The 24889-nt window shown below is 51.5% G+C and overlaps 3 protein-coding genes across 3 annotated transcripts; 2 read left to right on the top strand and 1 right to left on the bottom strand.

Annotated features, from left to right (window-relative positions):
- Positions 1-983: 983 nt before the first annotated feature.
- Positions 984-5289, top strand: chi3 (chitinase, lysozyme; the record flags this gene model as incomplete). Its single annotated transcript, XM_002957324.1, has 5 exons — positions 984-1098; positions 2362-2542; positions 4058-4234; positions 4588-5077; positions 5215-5289. The coding sequence occupies 4 exons, from the start codon at positions 984-986 to the stop codon at positions 5039-5041; spliced, it is 927 nt and encodes a 308-aa protein (XP_002957370.1). The 3' UTR covers positions 5042-5077; positions 5215-5289.
- A 2908-nt stretch (positions 5290-8197) lies between these two features.
- Positions 8198-12065, bottom strand: chi1 (chitinase, lysozyme; the record flags this gene model as incomplete). Its single annotated transcript, XM_002957292.1, has 5 exons — positions 8198-8651; positions 9004-9172; positions 10147-10181; positions 10680-10851; positions 11951-12065. The coding sequence occupies 5 exons, from the start codon at positions 12063-12065 to the stop codon at positions 8198-8200; spliced, it is 945 nt and encodes a 314-aa protein (XP_002957338.1).
- A 2997-nt stretch (positions 12066-15062) lies between these two features.
- On the top strand, positions 15063-19931 carry chi4 (chitinase, lysozyme; the record flags this gene model as incomplete). The annotated part of the gene is made up of 4 exons (XM_002957323.2): positions 15063-15197; positions 16267-16440; positions 18955-19125; positions 19470-19931. 4 exons carry the CDS (start codon positions 15063-15065, stop codon positions 19929-19931), a joined length of 942 nt encoding a protein of 313 aa, XP_002957369.1.
- Between the last annotated feature and the right edge of the window lie 4958 nt (positions 19932-24889).

Raw genomic sequence — 24889 nt, 5'->3', positions numbered from 1 at the left:
CTCACAAGCTTGTACCGTAAGCAATAAATAATGTATCTAACCTAGTTTTACGGCGAGAAAGCGGCGTATAAGGAAGTTGTTGGACGGACAGTGGAAAGGGAATGTTTCGCAAAAGTTCCGTTTCCCACAGTAGGGGATTTTAAAATTAGGGTCGGAGATTCGTTACTTGCCGTCTGGGAACGCGGCGTTTGCAGCTCGTTACAGCTTGTAAGCTTGGAGTGCTTTCAACAGTGACGTTATGGCAATAACGTAACGTTGAAAGCACTAATTCACTTACTAACTGAATTCCAACTGCTATTTTGCCGCCGTCCTGTCAGATCTATGGCTCCGACCCCTGGGTCCGACGGCGAGTGGGACGCTGTCATCGATGCCTACAAGTAAACGCCGCCTCAGGCGGAAGTCCAAACTTGCAGAAGTAAGGGTAGGGGTCGTAGCACAGGCTACGACTGGGACGCTGGTCCCTGGCTCGCGGAGTCCCGTCATCGATTGGAAGCAGGGGTCAGCAGTGCGCCATTCCGGGACTGGCCGCGCCATTTCAGAACAGGCTGTACGATTCATGAAATTTTTATGGCTGCATCCCAGCTATTCATGCAGACAAAACTTTTCCACACGGTGCCTTCCGACGCCACCATCTGGTTCTGGTTAGATATACAGACACCGCCGCACTTGTGCGGAACTTGTAACTTGTAACTAGAACAGCTACCATGAACCTGCAAACGTACGAGCACAGGATGGATACTATTTGAAACCGCTCTTGGATTAATACTTTAGTAATAGGCCAGCTGTATCCCGTCGGATCCATCCACGTAGATTTACTGCAACGTCGGAACGCTCCCTTCACATTTATAGCAACAACTTCCGTAGAGATTAACGTTGAATGCGTCTGCGCATTTGAAAGCAGCTAGGAGAGCTTCAAACAGCGGTACATCAAACATCGTGCAATTTACGAACGCATACATTATAGGCCGTTTCGAGAAGTAAATATGCCGCGCTTCAGCAGCACCCTGCTGCTGCTTGTCGTAGCGGTCGCCGCTTCCGCGTTCATCGTCGACACATGCGCCGCTGATGGCGACAGCAGCCGGCGCTTGCTGGCATCAGGTAGGTGTGCCGTCATTCAATCCGATCACATACATACGCTTTTCCGACATCACGTCAGTATATACTGTATATTTGCCCTGCTCTCTAAGAGGTAGGCCTCGGCACGAATGCACGTGGGATGGTTAAATGTTGACATCATATGTTGACATCTGCATGCCGACTGACCTACGATTGCACTGATTGCTCGGCGGTGCTGAGCGGTGCTAGAGTTGTATCACGGCGTCAGAAAAGTATCGATCGGCGGGCGCAGATCCCGTAATATGCCCAGAATACAGCAGCTACACTCTTCATTTTATCCATCCTAACGCTTCAAGGTAGTTTGGGGCCTTGAAGCACCTTGATGCAGCTGAGCGGCACCTGCACCTGCCAGCTTCCGGGAGCCTTCCAGGCCTGTGGGTTTTTGCGGCCTGGCTAAATGTATGTGTTGCTTTTGAGGACTCCATTTTGGCGGTTGCGATGTGGCCGAGGGCTCCCCAGAGCGTCGGCTGGGCTCTGTAACACAGCAAAGGCGTAACCCGGGATGCTCAGATTGGCATTTGCGTCGTTACATTGCCCCCCACTTAGCAATGGACGTCCTCGGCCATTATTTCGAGCACAGGAGCCATCCCACCTCGCGCCAGTGCGCTGGTTTATCCATTACACCATGAAATCGCCAATTTGCGACTTGCTGGTTGCCAGAATCAAACCGCCGACCCGAAGTTTATTTCGGAATTCGTGCGGTCCCGTCTCGATACCATTGTAACACAGCAAAGGCGTAACCCGGGATGCTCAGATTGGCATTTGCGTCGTTACAGGCTCCAACTGGAAACCAACGACGTCGGCTGTTGGACTCATCATGTGTTGTTAAACAGATGGATTATGCAAGCTCTAAACGTGGCAACATCCCATAGATGAATATGCATGCTATGATATGCTAGTGATGAAACATAGGATTAAAACAGAGAAATGGTAACCGAGCGCCGTCCCGTCGCCGATGGCTTGCTATCGTAGTACTGACGGATATGTCCAGTACGGCACATACATTATTGCAAGCTAGCTGTTGTACACATAATGAACATACGCCTGCTGCTGCGCGTCTGCTGTTGCATCCTCCCTATCTACCCAGCAGGCAGTCACTACACACGCACCACACTTTAGAAAAGTGCAGCGGACCTGTGGGCACAAGTGTGTTGAGGCGATATTTTATGTGAGGATCGGATGAGCCGCAGCGGCGCTGCTCCTGCTTAAGTAGGGTGTTTCCCTTGCCTCACTCAATTTACGCAGGCTGCACGTACACCATCCAAGCTGGTGACACCTTTTGGGCCCTTGCCCAGCGGCGCGGCACCACCGTGGACGTCATTCAGTCCTTGAACCCGGGAGTTGACCCCACCAGGCTGCAAGTCGGCCAGTTCATCAATGTGCCGTGCTCAGGAGGAGGGTACGTATGCACATCGATGTATGATGTGTGAAACAGGGGGGTGTATCTTCCCCCGTGGCAGCTACCCTGCGAAACCCTGCCTTCCCCGGTATTTCCGGGCACCCTCATCCAGTCACCCTAGTCAACTTCTCAGTGGATCGCTCAGGTTCCGCACCCACCACCAGCATCCAACGGACTCTGCCAGGTCGACAGCGGCGCAACTCCGTTCCTGGTCGGCTCGCAGGTTAACTTTATCCCAGGTCACCACCGTCAACTAGGGGCGCAATGCCTTCCAACATCGGAAGGACTTTGACCCTAATGGTTATCGATCCCGGGATCTCCCGGGAGCAATGGTCGCGCCTTACCAGTAGTGCCAAACTCAGTGTAGTGCCAAACTCGATGTATGTATGTATGAGCACCGCCGACCACCTAATGTTCCAGAATCTACCGAGTGCTGTTGGTTTATTAATGATAGCTGCTATGAGTGCTGATATTAGTGCATTTCCAGCCACGACTTTCGGGCCACCTATGGCCAAAAGGAATGAACTTGAGTGGGCGGCCAGAGCGACGTGAATCCATTCCTTTTTCCCCGGGCCGAAAAACCCAATCTTTATTAGTTTTTAAGGAATTCTTAAGGAATTATCACCAAGAGCACAGTGCCTCTAATCAATCCCGCACGTACCGTGTGTGCCTGCTGGATCAGATCAACGCCGACCTCCACTGCTCCAGCTGCCAGCGGTAAGCACATGCACTTGCTTGCTCGCAGGTGGTGCAGATATATAGACACATGACTGCCCGTTTAAATATTAATTGTGCTAAGGGAATATTGTCAGGAGGAGGCGGAATAGATAGTAGTGTGGAAGTGGTGACGGCGCAGCCATCGTCTGTCATCCCCAGCAGTCCGGAGGCGATCCATCGTAAATGAGAGCGCGGTGCTATTGCGAACACAGCTGACGAAGGAGCGTTTACAAGGGGATTACCTAGGCCTATGGCTAGCTCGTGCTTGGGTGCATCTCATTGGCATTTGCGTTTGTTGAAGTGTTTCAGAAGTAGGAGGTAATAAAACAATCATCCTTCGCAGCAATTCTATTGTAAATCTGCAAACCCTGAACCAGCTGCTGTGTAAATTAAAACATTAGTGAACTAATCAACTCGAAAGTCCCCCTCTGAGAAACAGCGGACGGTACTTTCTTTACAGCTGTTGGGTGCGACCGCTGAGGCTGCGCTGTTGTATTTTACTAAAATTTAATAAAATTCACTAACATTACACTAGGCAATACAGAGATGAATCCCTGCCAGGCTGGTTTCCAACTGGCGCGTCATGCATTGTGTCGAAAGTGCAGCTTTGGTTCTGGTGATCACGCACCTGTGACCTACGGCAATACACCTACCCTGCAGGACTGATCATTTATTTATATTTTCCACAGCTGCCGCAAGGCCGTGACTACATGAAGCAAGGTTGCTAGCTGACTGGCCTACATACGTAGGATGTGATTGCCCCTTTATGTCTCCTTTGCATTTGCTTGTTCCCCCAATTCAATTCAATTCAGCAGCACCAAGCAGCGGCAGCGGCTGCACGTACACCATCCAGCCTGGCGACACCTTTTGGGCCATCGCTCAGCGGCGCGGCACCACCGTGGACGCCATTCAGTCCTTGAACCCGGGAGTTGACCCTGCAGGGCTGCAAGTTGGCCAGGTCATCAATGTGCCATGCGGCAGCAATGGCCCTGCACCGCAAGGGTATGTACCATATACGCACACATGCATAACACACATGCATGTGTGTCATCAGGTCCCCTGTCTTCCCCCTGCCGGCTAGCTGTCCGGAATGTCCTCAGCACGGTATATGTGGCATATGTACGTGCGATAGGAACCTCTGCGAAGGTAGATGGGATCAGTACTGCACGTGCAGCCATGTGCCCTCTGCATGCCTGTCTCCGAGGGTGCGTGTACGAACTCGACACGCTCTGCTTGCTGTTGTTGCTTCTGTGACAGAGTCTAGCTACTATTAAATTGCTAAGAAACCGCCATGCGTGTGCATACCACCCTGCCCGTCACACTTCGCCCCACTCTGTCCCCCGCCGCCCATGCAGTGGTGGTAGCAAAGTCCTTTACTCGGGATCAGGCAGTGGCACCTACTACTACGACCTGCGCACCACGTGCCCCCAAAACCCCGGCGGCTTCCCAGAGAACAACGGCTACCCCTATTGCGCCAGCTATGACCCGTCTGCACCCACCTACAAGACTCTCGCTCAGCTGGGCAGTAATAACGTCATTGCCATTGACCGCAATGTGCTGTCAGCAAATCGTGCCGGGCTGTGTGGCAAAAAGATCCTGGTGTTCAAGGATGGCGTTCCTGTGACGGCTCCGGACGGTGGTAGCTTCTTCGTGTGGGACGGCTGCGAGGCATGTGTTGGCGGGGGTCGCATTGACTTCAGTTTGAGTGGTTTGCAGCGGGCGGCTAGCGATGCCTGTTCGCTGGGGGTGGTTCCGGGCATCTCCTGGCAAGTGGTGGATGAGGTGGTGCAGCAGTTTGTACCTCCGTGATTGATGATGAGAACCTTATAATGTCCAGATAGATTGTTCTATCCGTCGTACATGCATGGATACATGCGTGGATGCATACACTTATTTCCTGAGTGTCATGGTTGAAATAGTTGAAGAAAGACCGGCTCATCACCGCCATAAATGAAAGCAGTTGTTGCGAGCGGATTACTGTGGCTACCCTGGGCCAAACCCTGTAACAGACACACGGTATAGACCAGGAGTGTTTAGGCCGGTGTAAAGTACCAAGGAAAGCCCCGCACCGCACAGCCCGGACCGTCCCAAATGACCAGCTAAATGACTAATACGATGCTAACAAAAGGTTTTGTGGGCAATGGCCAAGCGGTCTTCTCACTCATATTGAGAGGCCAGATCGCAACACGAAGAGCTGGTTCATTGACATCAGGTGGAAAGACCGGTCCAAATACTTTAATGCTGCACCTGACCTGAAAAGGTTGGGTCTTCGGGTAGACGACTCGCTCACCAAGGAAGTGCGTGCTGAAAGGTCAAGGCTACGGCCCATGTGGCAGGTGATTAAGGTGAAGCAGTGGATCCCCATGTGGTGTAACGGGGCGGAGCTGTATTACAAGAAGAGACCGAACGGGGGAGCACCGGTGCCATACCCAAGTCAGTACAGTGACGACGACAGCGATGGTGGAGAAGGCGGAGAATGGATGCTGAGAATGATGACGACGCTGTAAATATGCCTTCTGAGGGCCATACAGGCGGAGTCGGTGTTACTGGTAGCAGTGGTGCCGCTGCCGGTGGCAGCATGCCACCACCACCACCACCGCCACCACCACCTCCCATGCCAATGGCATCATCACCAGCCGCCCCACCACCAGCTCCACCGTCTTACAGACAGCAGCTGGGTATGAAGATCCGAGAAACACACGTGGCTTCACTGAGTGCAGTAAAGGCAAAAGGAGGCAAATACCCACGCACAGAGCCAGTATACAGGCTCATGTACTCAGCATCACCTAGAAGGCTTGACCAGTCCCGAAACCAGGCACCAGCACCTCGGGATTCGAGGCCCAGCTTTGCCACCGGCCCCACCATGGACATTGACGGCTTCACTCTGGGCGGAGGAGTGCAAAGGACCAGGATCGAGACAGCCGTGGTGGGAGTTGAAGCTCTGGGGTTGACAAGGGAACAATTAGAAGCCGGGAGGGACATGCAGGGCCCAGCAGCAGAGCTGATAACCGACCTCATGACCAGGCTGGCGAGCATACTAGTGCTGACCGGTTTGCAGGCCTGCCTGCTGAAGTGGATACTAGGATAACGCGAGCCCAGGGCAAAGAGGATTGAAGGTTTTGTTGTGGAATGTCTATGGGTTGCCGGAGACAGGGGTCATAAAACTTGGCCATGCTGGAGTTAAGTATTTTGTGACTAGCCATGTGATCATCATTGCTACCGAAGCACACTTAACGGATGCAGTGCCAGACAGTGACGTGTTCCTTGAAGGTTTCCGCGTGATGCGGGTGCAGAGGTCAGGAGACGCCGTACACGCTGACTATGGCGGGGTTGCTCTTTACGTGCATGATACCGTCTCCCAGGGGGTTACCATTGTCCGGAAAAACAACAGTCTTGCAGGCTGTGAGGTCCTGTGGATACGTGTCAACCTCCTGTCAGGAAACAGCCTCCTGGTGGGGGCCTGTTACCTTGCGCCCGAAGCTTCCAGAGTATACCCAGCCGGAGGTGCAACTAATGCACAGCATGCAGCAGCAGCAGAGGCTACTTTCACGAGAGTCCAACAAGACATTTCCGAGCTCCGGCAGCCGGGGGAGGATGTCATGCTTGCCGGTGATCTAGATGCCCGTCTATCCAGTGCACTGCATGCAAAGCACCGGTCCTCGCCTGCTGACCTGCCCGGGTATGTTAATGATGTTCCAGATTTAGATCAGCTGACGGCACTGCAGGAGTTCATGGGCTTGCCGGGTGACGCGGACCCTCAGGGCTATGCAGACGTGCCTGCATGTAGGAGTGAGGACCTCGTCTGCGATTTTGTTGGGCACCCGTTGGGTGCCCTGTGCTGATCACAGGGACTTCTGGTATTAAATTGCCGTGTTTCTGGGGATTTGGAGGGTCGTCTGACCTTCCCCAAGGGTGAAGCAGGTGGGAGCATGATCGATCTTTTTGTTGGTTCGGCCGGTGTTCTCCATCCAGCGTTTTTTTTAAGTAATATATTACTTAAAAGGGATAAACAGGCATTTTGGCAAGAATAAAATGAGGCGGACCCGTCTGGTGTTAGTGATGGTGCCGGGGTCGGTGGAGGAAGAGTGCCGGTTCTCGGCAATGGGGTACTTGCAGGACCCCACCCGCAACCGCCTGGACGAGCACCTGGCACTGTGTGTGCGGATGTATACCCAGGACCTGTTCGACCTGGGCACGTTCCCGTTCCGTGACGCACTGAGAGTGGCTGGACAGCAGCAGCAGGGGCCGGTACGTGATGAACCGGTAGAGTCCTAGTGTGCTGTGGTTTGCAGCGGCGGGTGGCGGCCTGTGATTTGCTATGCGGTTGCTTGCTTTGGGCCTTTGCTTGGTCAACTTTACTTATTGATCACAAACAGTGCCAGAACTATCTACGCACGTGCACGAAGAGTTCACACACGAACGAAAACGCGCCAACTCAGTGCGTGACTCTTGGTCTATGAGGGGAGTTGTGACTTATCGTGGGGGGTCTGGGGGGCCCCGGAGCTTCCCCCAGCGCCTCACACTTAAGGAATAAATTACGACGACCCTAGCAGCTTTGACAGCCTATGCAGCTGAGCACAGAAAGAGTCCGACACCGACGAGTACGGCATCTTGGCCAACCTTGCTCCGCTCTGGCCATTGCCCACAAAACCTTTTGTTAGCATCGTATTAGTCATTTAGCTGGTCATTTGGGACGGTCCGGGGTGTGAGGTGCGGGGCTTTCCTTGGTACTTTACACCGGCCTAAACACTCCTGGTCTATACCGTTGTCTGTCACAGGGTTTGGCCCAGGGTAGCCACGGTAATCCGCTCGCAACAACTGCTTTCATTTATGGCGGTGATGAGCCGGTCTTTCTTCAACTATTTCAACCAGGACACTCAGAAAATAAGTGTATGCATCCAGCGCTCCATGCATGTACGACGGATAGAACAATCTATCTGGACATTATAAGGTTCTCATCATCAATCACGGAGGTACAAACCGCTGCACCACCTCATCCACCGCTTGCCAGGAGATGCCCGGAACCACCCCCAGCGAACAGGCATTGCTGGCGGCCCCCTGCAAACCACTCAAACTGAAGTCAATGCGACCCCCGCCAACACATGCCTCGCAGCCGTCCCACACGAAGAAGCTACCACCGTTCGGAGCCGTCACAGGAACGCCATTCTTGAACACCAGGACTTTTTTGCCACACAGCCTGGCACGATTTGCTGACAGCACATTCCGGTCAATGGCAATGGCGTTATTACTGCCCAGCTGAGCGAGAGTCTTGTAGGTGGGTGCAGACGCGTTATAGCTGGCGCAATAGGGGTAGCCGTTGTTCTCTGGGAAGCCACCGGGGTTTTGGGGGCACGTGGTGCGCAGGTCGTAGTAGTAGGTGCCACTGCCCGATCCCGAGTAAAGGACTTTGCTACCACCACTGCGCGGGCAGTGGGGGACAGAGTGGGGCGAAGTGTGACGGGCAGGGTGGTGTACACACGCTTGGGGGGTATTAGTAGTCTAATAGTAGCTAGACTCTGTCACAGAAGCAACAACAGCAAGCAGAGCGTGTCGAGTTCGTACACACACCCTCGGAGACAGGCATGCAGAGGGCACATGGCTGCACGTGCAGTACTGATCCCATCTACCTTCGCAGAGGTTCCTATCGCACGTACATATGCCACATATACCGTGCTGAGGACAGTCCGGACAGCTAGCCGGCAGGGGGAAGACAGGGGACCTGATGACACACATGCAGGTGTGTTATGCATGTGTGCGTATATGGTACATACCCTTGCGGTGCAGGGCCATTGCTGCCGCATGGCACATTGATGACCTGGCCAACTTGCAGCCTGGTGGGGACAACGCCCGGGTTCAAGGCCTGAATGGCGTCCACGGTGGTGCCGCGCCCCTGGGCAAGGGCCCAAAAGGTGTCGCCAGGCTGGATGGTGTACGTGCAGCCTGTGTAAATTGAGTGAGGCAAGGGAAACACCCTACTTAAGCAAGTGCAGCGCCGCTGCGGCTCATTCGATCCTCACATAAAATATCGCCTCAACACACTTGTGCCCACAGGTCTGCTGCACTTTCCTAAAGTGTGGTGCGTGTGTAGTGACTGCCTGTTGGGTATATGGGGAGGATGCAACAGCAGACGCGCAGCAGCAGGCGTATGTTCATTATGTGTACAACAGCTAGCTTGCAATAATGTATGTGCCGTACTGGACATATCCGTCAATACTACGATAGCAAGCCATCGGCGACGGCGTTCTGTTACCATTTCTCTGTTTCATCACTAGCATAGCATAGTATGCATATTATGGGATGGTGTCAGCGGTCGCACCCAACAGCTATAAACGAAGTACCGTCCGGTGTTTCTCAGAGGGAGACTTCCGAGTTGATTAGTTCATAACTGTTTTAATTTACTCAGCAGCTGGTTCAGGGTTTGCAGATTCAATAGAATTGCTGCGAAGGATGATTATTTTATTACCTCCTCCCTCTGAAACACTCAACAAACGCAAAATGCAAGTGGGATGACACCCAAGAACGAGCTAGCCATAGGCCCAGGTAATCCCCTTGTAAACGCTCCTTCGTCAGCTGTGTTCGCAATAGCACCGCGCTCTCATTGACGATGGATCGCCTCCGGACTGCTGGGGATGACAGACGATGGCTCCGCCGTCACCACTTCCACACTACTATCTATTCCACCTCTTTCTGACAATATTACTTTGACACAAATCTTAAAATCTGTATGTTTTCTGAGTGAAACGAATTTTTTGTGACCAGGCTCGCCCCTTCCCACGGAAGCAAAAGCACAACTTTCCTACCCCTCCGTCTGTACGACCCCTAAGCAGTAAGGCAACTACGCAAGAAATCCTAAACGGGCAGTCATGTGTCTATATATCTGCACCACCTGCGAGCAAGCAAGTGCATGTGCTTACCTCTGGCAGCTGGAGTAGTGGAGGTCGGCATTGATCTGATCCAGCAGGCACACACGGTACGTATGGGATTGATTAGAGGCACTGTGCTCTTAGTGACAAGAAATCAGATTCAATAAAATAAGAAATAAATTGGGGTTTTCGGACTTGGGAAAAATGAATGGATTCACGTCGCTCTGGCCGCCCACACAAGTTCATTCCTTTTGGCCATAGGTGGCCCGAAAGTCGTGTCCGGAAATGCACTAATATCAGCACTCATAGCAGTTATCATTAATAAACCAACTGCACTCGGTAGATTCTGGAACATTAGGTGGTCGGCGGTGCTTGCGTGTTACGGTACAAGCACATGTAGCCTTTTTTTTTCCTTTTCTCCGTGGCTTTTAGGCGTTGTAGTATTGCCCTTGGGCCTTCGGCTCGTATGGGTAGTCTTACAGGTATGGGGTCACGCACCCCCAACCATGTAACACACACACACATGTAGCCTATGAGCTCCTATTTCGTTTTCCCACGCAGTAATTTCATACATACATACATACATGCGTACGTACCCTCCTCCTGAGCACGGCACATTGATGACCTGGCCGACTTGCAGCCTGGTGGGGACAACGCCCGGGTTCAAGGCCTGAATGACGTCCACGGTGGTGCCGCGCCGCTGGGCGAGGGCCCAAAAGGTGTCACCAGGCTGGATGGTGTACGTGTACGTGCAGCCTGCGTAAATTTAGTGAGGCAAGGGAGACACCCTACTTAAGCAGGAGCAGCGCCGCTGTGGCTGATTCGATCCTCACATAAAATATCGCCTCAACACACTTGTGCCCACAGGTCTGCTGCACTTTTCTAAAGTGTGGTGCGTGTGTAGTGACTGCCTGCTGGGTAGATAAGGACGATGCAACAGCAGACGCGCAGCAGCAGGCGTATGTTCATTATGTGTACAACAGCTAGCTTGCAATAATGTATGTGCCGTACTGGACATATCCGTCAGTACTACGATAGCAAGCCATCGGCGACGGCGCTCGGTTACCATTTCTCTGTTTTAATCCTATGTTTCATCACTAGCATATCATATCATAGCATGCATATTCATCTATGGAATGTTGCCACGTTTAGAGCTTGCATAACCCATCTGCATAACAAAATGTACAGTACAGAGCGGAGAGCTGATCACTTGTCGGGTTGCGGAGCGCGTTTCCTCCTTTCTGTCCCTAGGGCATTAAATTTAACCATGTTATAATCTTCTCTATCTGATTTGTAAATGGTCATGAAGCCCCATCCTTTGACATGATGAGTCCAACAGCCGACGTCGTTGGTTTCCAGTTGGAGCCCAGCCGACGCTCTGGGGAGCCCTCGGCCACATCGCAACCGCCAAAATGGAGTCCTCAAAAGCAACACATACATTTAGCCAGGCCGCAAAAACCCACAGGCCTGGAAGGCTCCCGGAAGCTGGCAGGTGCAGGTGCCGCTCAGCTGCATCAAGGTGCTTCAAGGCCCCAAACTACCTTGAAGCGTTAGGATGGATAAAATGAAGAGTGTAGCTGCTGTATTCTGGGCATATTACGGGATCTGCGCCCGCCGATCGATACTTTTCTGACGCCGTGATACAACTCTAGCACCGCTCAGCACCGCCGAGCAATCAGTGCAATCGTAGGTCAGTCGGCATGCAGATGTCAACATATGATGTCAACATTTAACCATCCCACGTGCATGCGTGCCGAGGCCTACCTCTTAGAGAGCAGGGCAAATATACAGTATATACTGACGTGATGTCGGAAAAGCGTATGTATGTGATGGGATTGAATGACGGCACACCTACCTGATGCCAGCAAGCGCCGGCTGCTGTCGCCATCAGCGGCGCATGCGTCGACGATGAACGCGGAAGCGGCGACAGCTACGACAAGCAGCAGCAGGGTGCTGCTGCAGCGCGGCATATTTACTTCTCGAACCGATCTACACTGTATTGCGCTCGTAAATTGCACGATGTTTGATGTACCGCTGTTTGAAGCTCTCCTAGCTGCTTTCAAATGCGCAGACGCATTCAACATTAACCTCAGCGGAAGCTTTTATGCAGCCCCTTGCAAAAACGTGATTCAGGGTACGACCTGAAGAAACTGCCCGTACAAAGCGAAATGCGAAGGCGACGGCGGGCCTCGCAATGTGTGTAAAATCCGCGGGCATGCGAAATTCGGCTTGGGCGGCTTAAGCGGCTTAATTAAACTTGGCAAGCAGAAATCCTCAGAATAAATGAGCTGCTTAAGTGCGAAAAAGCAAAAACAAAGAAAATAAAGCGAAAACAAAAAGACGGATAAGGGCCGGGCTCCACTGATTTGTTTGTTAGCGCGTTTGCAAATTCCTGAAAAGACGCTAACGCGACACCTCGCCGACGTGATGATGATGCTGTCCGAGTAAAAGAACCGGTTGCTGCTGATCACTCCAGGAGCGTCCATCGTGATGCCGCTCAGGTCGGTTCCTAGCTTACTGAACCGGCCCTGGAGATCGATGATCTCCATGCGAGAGAGTTGTTGCTCATTTTCCAGATCAAGCATCTGGTCTCCGAGCTTCTTGAAATCCCCCTAGAGGGCTAGGAGCACATGCTAGCATATGCTCCTCTCGAGAGTGTTGTATCCTGTAAGCTGCCTGCACAGCTTGCAGCTCCGTAGCCTAACTGTCTAGTTTGTATATTAGTCTCTACTGCAGTGCACGGCCAGCTGGCCCGATGGCTCTACTCTTCGGGAGTCTGGAGCCCACTGTAACAACCACACACACATAACTGTCGGCAGTGAGCTCGTCTGGTCTGTTTTGCTAACTTCACTGTCACTAACTATTACCTGTCTATATGTCCGCTGTCGGTGATTACAGGTCTAACTAATACTGATATTAGTTTACTTGCGGCTACTGTTAGCTGCGGCGGCTACTGATAGTCTGTAAAAAGACGCACGCTACTAGCGAGCGTGCTCATCGCTATCAAAGAATGCCGCACATAGGGAGCCTTCGCTATCCACGTGACGCTGGCATTACGCCTATACGGTCCCTATGTCCGAAACGGCAAGAGACTGGGTCATGGGCTTCCCGCGTATCCATACGTCAGCTTGCTGTACATGTGCCAGCAATGGACTGAGTACTTAAGCTACTGGGACGTCATCCAATTATGTCTTATGCTTTCTGTCTCAAGGCTTTATGGGGATCAGAAGGTGAGCATTGCGGCGCCATCTATATTTTCCAACACTGATTGTTTTAGCAGCGTTCTATTCATTTTATTCATTTAAGGAGTACTGAATTGTTCTAAGTCGGCAGGCTTATGTTCTCTTGCCAAGTGGGACCTTTGTTGTATGTCATCCATCGCCCTGTACCAAAAGTGCAGGATCCAGGTCATCGCCCTGAATCCATCGCCCTGGCGGCCGGGCGGGCGGCCGCCCGGGCAGGGTTACCGCGCCGCCCAGTCGTACTGGGGACTTGTCGGCGCGAGGCCCAAGTGGAGTCACTGATGATTATTTATTCAATACACTTGTCTCAATCGGTATCCTTCGATACCACCATTGTGTGGTTGTGTCGTCTGAAGCATACTACCGTTGCGCACTTGAGAACAGCACACTGCTATCATCGGCCTGCCGCGCCGACCGAAGCTGCATGTGCCCAGGTTTAATACTGCTTGGTGATTACACAAGAAACCGAGCGACCTTGCAAGGCTCCTCTGGGGTCGGATGAAGGCCAGCTCCACCCTTGCCCATGCCTGCTGCTTATGAAGGCTGCCCTTTGCGACCCTGTCGCCGAGCTTCTCAGCAAGCCAAACTATTGAAGTCCTTATTTCTATTGAATGTTTCCTTTTTTAACATTGCGGCTTTCTTCCCGCGTGCCACGAGCTTTCCTTTATGTTGGTGTATTCCTTACAGGGGGCTCCACTGAGTCGCTTGTTAACTTCGAAAAAAAAATCATTGCGCCGCTACCAATCCGTTTCCGCTTGCCGCCCCGAAACCACCCTTTTCCGTTTTTTAGCGCCCAAAGGCGCCTATCCTGCATTTCTGTTGCACATTGCAATAGCAAAATGCGAGGGGACATTCTTTTGCTGTTGGTAACCGGGCTGGTGCCCCTTCTGATGTCCTTGGTGCCATGCGTCGAGGCGACGGGGCGGACCCTGCAAGGGCTGCGCCATTGTAGACTGAAGGATACTGTAAAGCTGCGTGGGCAAAGTTGGGGTGGGAAACTGGGACGGCAGGTTGTCCTGCTGTATGTCAGCGAAAGTCAACGCGGCGAGCACTTCAAAGCGTAGGCGAGATATCCAAAGGGGACTGGGCGTAAGCCGATTCAAAATAGAGCAAAGAAATTTTCGCGTTAAAGTTTATTGGCTTTGTCCTAACCAGGGCCCTGTCTCAACACGGGCCCTACGTTCTTCACCGTCGCCCCAGCTTCCTTCGTTCTCTTATCATTTCTACCATTTTCATTCATAGGTAATGCAACATTGAAATAAAAAGCGTCAAGGGGCGAGGTGTCGCGTTAGCGTCTTTTCAGGAATTTGGAAACGCGCTAACAAACAAATCAGTGGAGCCCGGCCCTTATCCGTCTTTTTGTTTTCGCTTTATTTTCTTTGTTTTTGCTTTTTCGCACTTAAGCAGCTCATTTATTCTGAAGATTTCTGCTTGCCAAGCTTAATTAAGCCGCTTAAGCCGCCCAAGCCGAATTTCGCATGCCCGCGGATTTTACACAAATTGCGAGGCCCGCCGTCGCCTTCGCATTTTGCTTTGTACGGGCAGTTTCTTCAGGTCGTACCCTGAATCACGTTTTTGCAAGGGGCTGCATAAAAGCTTCCGCTGAGGTTAATGTTGAATGCGTCTGCGCACTTGAAAGCAGCTAGGAGAGCTTCAAACAGCAGTACATCAAACATCGTGCAATTTACGAACGCAATACAGTGTAGATCGGTTCGAGAAGTAAATATGCCGCGCTTCAGCAGCACCCTGCTGCTGCTTGTCGTAGCTGTCGCCGCTTCCGCGTTCATCGTCGACACATGCGCCGCTGATGGCGACAGCAGCCGGCGCTTGCTGGCATCAGGTAGGTGTGCCGTCATTCAATCCCATCACATACATCGCTTTTCCGACATCACGTCAGTATATACTGTATATTTGCCCTGCTCTTTAAGAGGTAGGCCTCGGCACGCATGCACGTGGGATGGTTAAATGTTGACATCATATGTTGACATCTGCATGCCGACTGACCTACGATTGCACTGATTGCTCGGCGGTGCTGAGCGGTGCTAGAGTTGTATCACGGCGTCAGAAAAGTATCGATCGGCGGGCGCAGATCCCGTAATATGCCCAGAATACAGCAGCTACACTCTTCATTTTATCCATCCTAACGCTTCAAGGTAGTTTGGGGCCTTGAAGCACCTTGATGCAGCTGAGCGGCACCTGCACCTGCCAGCTTCCGGGAGCCTTCCAGGCCTGTTTTTGCGGCCTGGCTAAATGTATGTGTTGCTTTTGAGGACTCCATTTTGGCGGTTGCGATGTGGCCGAGGGCTCCCCAGAGCGTCGGCTGGGCTCCAACTGGAAACCAACGACGTCGGCTGTTGGACTCATCATGTCAAAGGATGCGGCTTCATGACCATTTACAAATCAGATAGAGAACATTATAACATAGTTAAATTTAATGCCCTAGGGACAGAAAGGAGGAAACGCACTCTGCAACCGACAAGTGATCAGCTCTCCGCTCTGTACTGTACATTTTGTTATGCAGATGGGTTATGCAAGCTCTAAACGTGGCAACATTCCATAGATGAATATGCATGCTATGATATGCTATGCTAGTGATGAAACATAGGATTAAAATAGAGAAATGGTAACCGAGCGCCGTCGCCGATGGCTTGCTATCGTAGTATTCACGGATATGTCCAGTACGGCACATACATTATTGCAAGCTAGCTGTTGTACACATAATGAACATACGCCTGCTGCTGCGCGTCTGCTGTTGCATCCTCCCCATCTACCCAGCAGGCAGTCACTACACACGCACCACACTTTAGGAAAGTGCAGCAGACCTGTGGGCACAAGTGTGTTGAGGCGATATTTTATGTGATGATCGAATGAGCCGCAGCGGCGCTGCTCCTGCTTAAGTAGGGTGTCTCCCTTGCCTCACTCAATTTACGCAGGCTGCACGTACACCATCCAGCCTGGTGACACCTTTTGGGCCATCGCTCAGCGGCGCGGCACCACCGTGGACGTCATTCAGTCCTTGAACCCGGGAGTTGTCCCCACCAGGCTGCAAGTCGGCCAGGTCATCAATGTGCCGTGCTCAGGAGGAGGAGGGTACGTACGCACATGTATGTATGTATGTATGAAATTACTGCGTGGGAAAACACGAAATAGGAGCTCATAGGCTACATGTGCTTGTACCGTAACACGCAAGCACCGCCGACCACCTAATGTTCCAGAATCTACCGAGTGCAGTTGGTTTATTAATGATCACTGCTATTCGTGCTGGTATTAATGCATTTCCGGACACGACTTTCAGGCCACCTATGGCCAAAAGGAATGAGCTTGTGTGGGCAGCCAGAGCGACGTGAATCCATTCCTTTTTCCCCGGGCCGAAAAACCCAATTACTTTATTATTTGTTTTAAGGAATTCGATTTCTTATCACCAAGAGCACAGTGCCTCTAATCAATCCCATACGTACCGTGTGTGCCTGCTGGGTCAGATCAACGCCGACCTCCACTGCTCCACCTGCCAGAGGTAAGCACATGCACTTGCTTGCTCGCAGGTGGTGCAGGTATATAGACACATGACTGCCTGTTTAGGATTTCTTGCGTAGTTGCCTTACCGCGGCCGCTTAGGGGTCGTACAGACGGAGGGGTACCTGCAGGCAGGAAAGCCGTGCTTGCTTCCGTGGGAAGGGGCGAGCCTGGTCAAAAAAATTCGTTTCACTCAGAAAACATACAGATTTTAAGATTTGTGTCAAAGTAATAGTAGTGTGGAAGTGGTGACGGCGGAGCCATCGTCTGTCATCCCCAGCAGTCCGGAGGCGATCGATCGTCAATGAGAGGCGGTGCTATTGCGAACACAGCTGGCGAAGGAGCGTTTACAAGGGGATTACCTAGGCCTATGGCTAGCTCGTTCTTGGGTGTCATCCCACTTGCATTTTGCGTTTGTTGAGTGTTTCAGAGGGAGGAGGTAATAAAATAATCATCCTTCGCAGCAATTTATTGTGAATTTGCAAACCCTGAACCAGCTGCTGAGTAAATAAAAACAGTAGTGAACTAATCAACTCGAAAGTCCCCCTCTGAGAAACACCGGACGGTACTTCGTTTATAGCTGTTGGGTCCAACCGCTGGCACCATCCCATAATATGCATACTATGATATGCTAGTGATGAAACATAGGATTAAAATAGAGAAATGGTAACCGAAAGCCGTCGCCGATGGCTTGCTATCGTAGTATTGACGGATATGTCCAGTACGGCACATACATGATTGCAAGCTAGCTGTTGTACACATAATGAACATACGCCTGCTGCTGCGCGTCTGCTGTTGCATCCTCCCCATCTACCCAGCAGGCAGTCACTACACACGCACCACACTTTAGAAAAGTGCAGCAGACCTGTGGCCAGAAGTGTGTTGAGGCGATATTTTTGGGCGGGGCCCCAGCGCGAAGCGCCCAGGGGGGCCCCGACCTGTAGGATTGCCCATGTCCGTGTGTGTGTGTGTGTGTGTGTGTGTGTGTGTGTGTGTGTGTGTGTAACGGACCAAACATAATATCTCGCCCGGCTGAAACGCGTTAAAGGTACTATACAGCATTCTCTATTGCAAGGTATCTCGCATGTAGCCAACAAAAATCGTATGAGCACAAACAAGTTTGGCTGCCTCAATTGACCGAGGCCAAAGTCACATCAACGCCTCTCGCGCTAAATTTAATCTCAAAAGGTACCGCGTATCTCATATTTGAATTCTTAGATGACGGCGTATGATAACTCGAACTCCCAGGCCTTGAGTGTGTAACGGACCAAACATAATATTTCACCCGGCTGAAACGCGTTATCGGTACTATACAGCATTCTCTTTGCAAGGTATCTCGCATGTAGCTAACAAAGACCGTATGAGCACAAACAAGTTTAGCTGCCTCCATTCACCGACCTCAAAAGTCACATCAACGCCTCTCGCGCTAAATTTCATCCCGAGAGCTGCCGCGTATCTCACAATGGAATTCTGAGATGACGGCGTGTGATAACTCGAACACCCAGCTTGTGTTACCATTTGCCGGCATGGGCAATCCGACTTGCCACCAGCAGGCCAACATAATTTGCTTTCATTCCTCTATGAAATACACAAGCTGCTTGTTTGTACATTTACTTTGGCCAATGCACGGGGCCTCCTGAGACTTGCGGTGTGCCCTGATGAAGCCCGCGGCTGTGGGGCGGATTGCTGAGGCCGCTGGCGCTTCGGGGATAAACATCACAGACAGCACCGAAATTCACCCAGCTTTCGTTACCATTTGCCCGCACGGACATTCCGACTTGCGGTCTGCCGCACTGTCCATGCGGCATGCACCCGGAATGGATGTGATTCGCGTGGAGCCCTCAGGCGGTGCTGACGATTCCGCCGGTGCAAGCTTAGCTCTCACACCATCAGCACTGCTGCAACAAAGCACATCTCCCACCGCGTTGACACTACCCATCAATTGTGACACGTGCCACTGTAGCTACCGGCCTGTACGATGCAGAGGGGCCCCGCCCTTTTTCGAGGAAGCCGACACCCAACTTGTATGTGATGATCGAATGAGCCACAGCGGCGCTGCACTTGCTTAAGTAGGGTGTTTCCCTTGCCTCACTCAATTTACACAGGCTGCACGTACACCATCCAGCCTGGTGACACCTTTTGGGCCATCGCTCAGCGGCGCGGCACCACCGTGGACGTCATTCAGTCCTTGAACCCGGGAGTTAACCCCGCCAGGCTGCAAGTTGGCCAGGTCATCAATGTGCCATGCGGCAGCAATGGCCCTGCACCGCAAGGGTATGTACCATATACGCACACATGCATAACACACATGCATGTGTGTCGTCAGGTCCCCTGTCTTCCCCCTGCCGGCTAGCTGTCCGGACTGTCCTCAGCACGGTATATGTGGCATATGTACGTGCGATAGGAACCTCTGCGAAGGTAGATGGGATCAGTACTGCACGTGCAGCCATGTGCCCTCTGCATGCCTGTCTCCGAGGGTGCGTGTACGAACTCGACACGCTCTGCTTGCTGTTGTTGCTTCTGTGACAGAGTCTAGCTACTATTAGACTACTAATAACCCCCCAAGCGTGTGTACACCACCCTGCCCGTCACACTTCGCCCCGATCTGTCCCCCGCCGCCCATGCAGTGGTGGTAGCAAAGTCCTTTACTCGGGATCAGGCAGTGGCACCTACTACTACGACCTGCGCACCACGTGCCCCCAAAACCCCGGCGGCTTCCCAGAGAACAACGGCTACCCCTATTGTGCCAGCTATAACCCGTCTGCACCCACCTACAAGACTCTCGCTCAGCTCAACACTAATAACGTCATTGCCATTGACCGCAATGTGCTGTCAGCAAATCGTGCCAGGCTGTGTGGCAAAAAAGTCCTGGTGTTCAAGAATGGCGTTCCTGTGACGGCTCCGAACGGTGGTAGCTTCTTCGTGTGGGACGGCTGCGAGGCATGTGTTGGCGGGGGTCGCATTGACTTCAGTTTGAGTGGTTTGCAGCGGGCCGCCAGCAATGCCTGTTCGCTGGGGGTGGTTCCGGGCATCTCCTGGCAAGTGGTGGATGAGGTGGTGCAGCAGTTTGTACCTCCGTGATTGATGATGAGAATCTTATAATGTCCAGATAGATTGTTCTATCCGTCGTACATGCATGGAGCGCTGGATGCATACACTTATTTCCTGGGTGTCCTGGTTGAAATAGTTGAAGAAAGACCGGCTCATCACCGCCATAAATGAAAGCAGTTGTTGCGAGCGGATTACTGTGGCTACCCTGGGCCAAACCCTGTGACAGACACACGGTATAGACCAGGAGTGTTTAAGCCGGTGTAAAGTACCAAGGGAAGCCCCGCACCTCACACCCCGGAATGTCCCAAATGACCAGCTAAATGACTAATACGATGCTAACAAAAGGTTTTGTGGGCAATGGCCAGAGCGGAGCAAGGCTGGCCAAGATGCCGTACGCGTCGGTGTCGGACTCTTTCTGTGCTCAGCTGCATAGGCTGTCAAAGCTGCTAGGGTCGTCGTAATTTATTCCTTAAGTGTGAGGCGCTGGGGGAAGCTCCGGGGCCCCCCAGACCCCCCACGATAAGTCACAACTCCCCTCATAGACCAAGAGTCACGCACTGAGTTGGCGCGTTTTCGTTCGTGTGTGAACTCTTCGTGCACATGCGTAGATAGTTCTGGCACTGTTTGTGAGCAATAAGTAAAATCGACCAAACAAAGGCCCAAAGCAAGCAACCGCATAGCAAATCACAGGCCGCCACCCGCCTCTGCAAACCACAGCACACTAGGACTCTTACCGGTTCATCACGTACTGGCCCCTGCTGCTGCTGTCCAGCCACTCTCAGTGCGTCACGGAACGGGAACGTGCCCAGGTCGAACAGGTCCTGGGTAAAAAATCGCACACACAATGCTAGGTGCTCGTCCAGGCGGTTAAGGGTGGGGTCCTGCAAGTACCCCATTGCCGAGAACCGGCACTCTTCCTCCACCGACCCCGGCACCATCACTAACACCAGACGGGTCGGCCTCATTTTATTCTTTTTTTCCAAAGGCCAAAATGTTTGTTTATTTCTTTTTATTAATATATTACTTAAAAAAACGCTGGACGCGTCCGAACGTACGGAGAACACTGGAGAACGTACGAGAACACTGGAGAACCAACAAAAAGATCGATCATGCTCCCACCTGCTTCACCTTTGGGAAATGTCAGACGACCCTCCAAATCCTCGGCAATTTAATACCAGCAGTCCCTGTGATCGGCACAGGGCACCCAACGGGTGCCCAACAAAATTGCAGACGAGGTCCTCACTCCTACATGCAGGCACGTCTGCATAGCCCTGAGGGTCCGCGTCACCCGGCAAGCCCATGAACTCCTGCATTGCCGTCAGCTGATCTAAATCTGGAACATCATTAACATACCCGGGCAGGTCAGCAGGCGAGGACCGGTGCTTTGCATGCAGTGCACTGGATAGACGGGCATTTAGATCACCGGCAAGCATCACATCCTCCCCCGGCTGCCGGAGCTCGGAAATATCTTGTTGGACTCTCGCGAAAGTAGCCTCTGCCGCTGCTGCATGCTGTGCATTAGTTGCACCTCCGGCTGGGTATACTCTGGAAGCTTCGGGCGTAAGGTAACAGGCCCCCACCGGGAGGCTGTTTCCTGACAGGAGGTTGACACGTATCCACAGGACCTCACAGCCTGCAAGACAGTTGTTCTTCCGGACAATGGTAACCCCATGGGAGACGGTATCACGCACGTAAAGAGCAACCCCTCTATAGTCAGCGTGTACGGCGTCTCCTGGCCTCTGCACCCGCATCAAGCGGAAACCTTCAAGGGACACGTCATTGTCTGGCACTGGATCCGTTAAGTGTGCTTCGGTAGCAATGATGAGATCATGGCTAGTCACAAAATACTTGACTCCAGCACGGTCGATATCAACTTAGTGCTACCCACTTCATATCTACTTCATAGCTACTTGGTAACATTCTTAATAAGTCGCTTAGTAGATCACTTAGTATCATGTTACATACTAATGGTACTTGGGCCTTCGGCTCGTATGGGTAGTCTTACAGGTATGGGGTCACGCACCCCCAACCATGTAACACACACACACACACATAATGGTACTTGAAGCGCTTGGTACCGAATACTAAGTCCTTCAAACAAATATTAAGTGACATTTATGAAGAACTTCAGGCAATTATGAAGTAACGTGTGTCAAGAACTTCAAACAAAATATGAAGTAACATTTATAATCATTATCAAGAACTTCAGTATTAAACCAAGCACTGGGTACCAAGTATTTACGTAAACAAATACACATTACACATGTAAGAAGACAATCAAGTTCATCATAAATGACAACATTACACCAGCTGATAAGTATCGATCCGATTGCTGTCTATCCTAAATCCTAAACACACTATCCCTATGGCATAAAACGAGGGGTAATCCCCCCTTAAGCATAACCCAGGGGTTAGGGTTAGGGGTAGGGGTAGGGGTAAGTGGTTACCCATGTGGGTATGTACAAAGGGAGGTGGGTAACCTAACCCCGGGGTAGGGGTAACCCCTTACCAAGGGGTAACAAAGGGGTAGGGGTAACCCCTTACCAAGGGGTAACAAAGGGGTCGGGGTATTATTGTACTGAGGGGTAACAGACAGGGTAACCCGTGTTTACAAGTGTTCCTTGTCCGTATGCCGGGCCATATGCTGGTGTCAATGGAATGTAAGCATGTCCCTGTCCAACCTGCCTACACATGCTATCACAGCTGTCTCATCCATCTATGTGAGCACGTATGCCTATTTCGCTTATGTAAAAAAAATATGTGCATGCCTCTCTATACACTTCCATCCATGCATCTGCCTGTATCGAGCTCACATGTCTACGCATACAAACATACATGTTCACCAAACACTTCGAGTGTATAATTGTAAAGATTGCCTCACCAACACAAGCCTTGCAGGGCTGTAGAGCCAGCCCATGGCCCCAGGCTCGGTGTGTGTATAAACTCGCTAATTACACCAGCGAATATTTCTCATCATATCAAGAGAAAGGAAATCAGGATATATCCTGTTTCGTTATGGTGGGCCAGTGGTCTACACGCATTAACCTACATACTAGGGGCAAATGCTTTCTCAATAGATGATTCTAAGTTAGCAAATACTTTCTGGAGGTGTAAGATAGACATTTCACTGCCACTGTTGAGCTGCTCGGGCTCGCTATAGTAGCTGGCCTCTGAAAAGGCCTCTCGAGATACTGGTGGTCGCGCTTCGCGCGTATTTGTAGAGCCGTACTGTCTACCAGCTACTACATTCCCCCCCCTTTGAAGGGATCCGTCTCGGGTCCTTACGGCCACGTATACCACCAGCCTGTGCCTACCTTCGCCTACCCTCGGGCAGTGGGTGCCCAGTCCACGTCTTAAGGTTTTTCAGGCACAGAGATAGTCTAGTCGGTTCAGCTACAGTATTATCGCGATAATCGCTCACTGAGTCACCAAACCCGATATTCCACCAGGCGTGATTGGTGGGGGCTGAACCGACGACTTCAGGATCGTGAATTTTCACGAGGTCTCGATACCAAATGTAGTTGCTGGCCGCTGAAAAGGCCTCTCGAGATGCTGGTGGTCCTGCTTCGCGCGTATTTATAGAGCCGTACTGTGTACCAGCTACTACAGTCACATTTACGAAAATTCCAAATCTGTAACAGATGTAAGCTAAATATGTTGCTTTGCTGCAAGATCTTTTGTAACACTCTTGCTTTAGTTCTGTGAGATAAGAAGAACGATATTTAAGTTACTTCGTGTGTTAGGCAGTTAGCTAGGATATGGAAAGGGGGTGTAGGATGTATCCAACTGACAGGATGCATGTTAAGTTAACATTGTGAGATCCGCTCTACAAACTGAGTATGCACACGTACGTATTCGCGTATATAGAATATCATAATAGAAAATTTTGCGTGTTCCTTGCGACTTGCGACTTGCAACTTGCGACTTGCAACTTGCGACTTGCAACTTGCGACTTGCGACTTCAGCAGTACGCAAGACTGCACTTCGCCTCGCATCCCGCAATTTGTTTTGCAAGCAGCCATAATCATAGGTTAATGTATAATAAGCTTTTTAATACTATCCCGTAGCTCCAAGGGACGAAATGGCATGTTTCGAGGTGTGGTCGTCGGTATTGGCTCGCACGCTTGCGGTCCGACCGTAATTTGGACCTTTTGGTAACCGTAATTGCATTACACCGTAAGGACCGTCATTTTACTGTGCTTTTGGGGGGTCACCGTAATTGCGAAAGGTGTAATGCGCAACTCCGTAAGGACCGTAACCGTAATTCCCAGCCCTAATGTTAACGCATCCTGCCAAGACTCCCCCAGGATGCAAGGATGTGTGTGTGTGTGGTTGTTACAGTGGGCTCCAGACTCCCGAAGAGTAGAGCCATCGGGCCAGCTGGCCGTGCACTGCAGTAGAGACTAATATACCAAAAGATTATCATCTCAGATAATTAACCTCTCATCGGTAACCGCTCTCGCGAACAAATCAATTTGCCAGATATAATCCTCAAAAAGGGGTGATGTGCGCCAACGGATTCCCAACCTTTTCGTGGAATTCCTAAAGCTGCGAAACCCTGAATGCGGCCCCAAAAATCAATAATAACTCGACAAATTGCTTCTTCCGTAAGGGAAGGACCAGGTAACAGTGCCGGGTTGGTTTTCATGTTTGCAGCCATATAACGTCTCCCATGCTCCATGGCTGACACCGCAGCAAGAGCCACAACATCCCAAACACATTGTTGCACTGATTGTGGGGCTTGGATAAGCCAAAGTTGCTCCCTTGAGACTGGCAATCCTATTGAAAGAGTAAGTTGATCTGCTATTGCCTGTGCCACCGGACAGGCCCAGAAATGATGATAGCGAGGGGATACACCTCCCACTGAACCTATTGGATAACCTCCACAACCACATATCGTTGGGCGCGACATCCTAAGATGGGAATTTCCTAACATAGGCACCCCATCAACCGCAAGACGCCACCAAATCTCTTTTTGTTCATTTTCC

The sequence above is a fragment of the Volvox carteri genome (assembly GCF_000143455.1).
Source record: "Volvox carteri f. nagariensis unplaced genomic scaffold VOLCAscaffold_72, whole genome shotgun sequence".
NCBI lineage: Eukaryota > Viridiplantae > Chlorophyta > Chlorophyceae > Chlamydomonadales > Volvocaceae > Volvox > Volvox carteri.
This window is presented reverse-complemented; position numbering and strand designations above follow the sequence as displayed.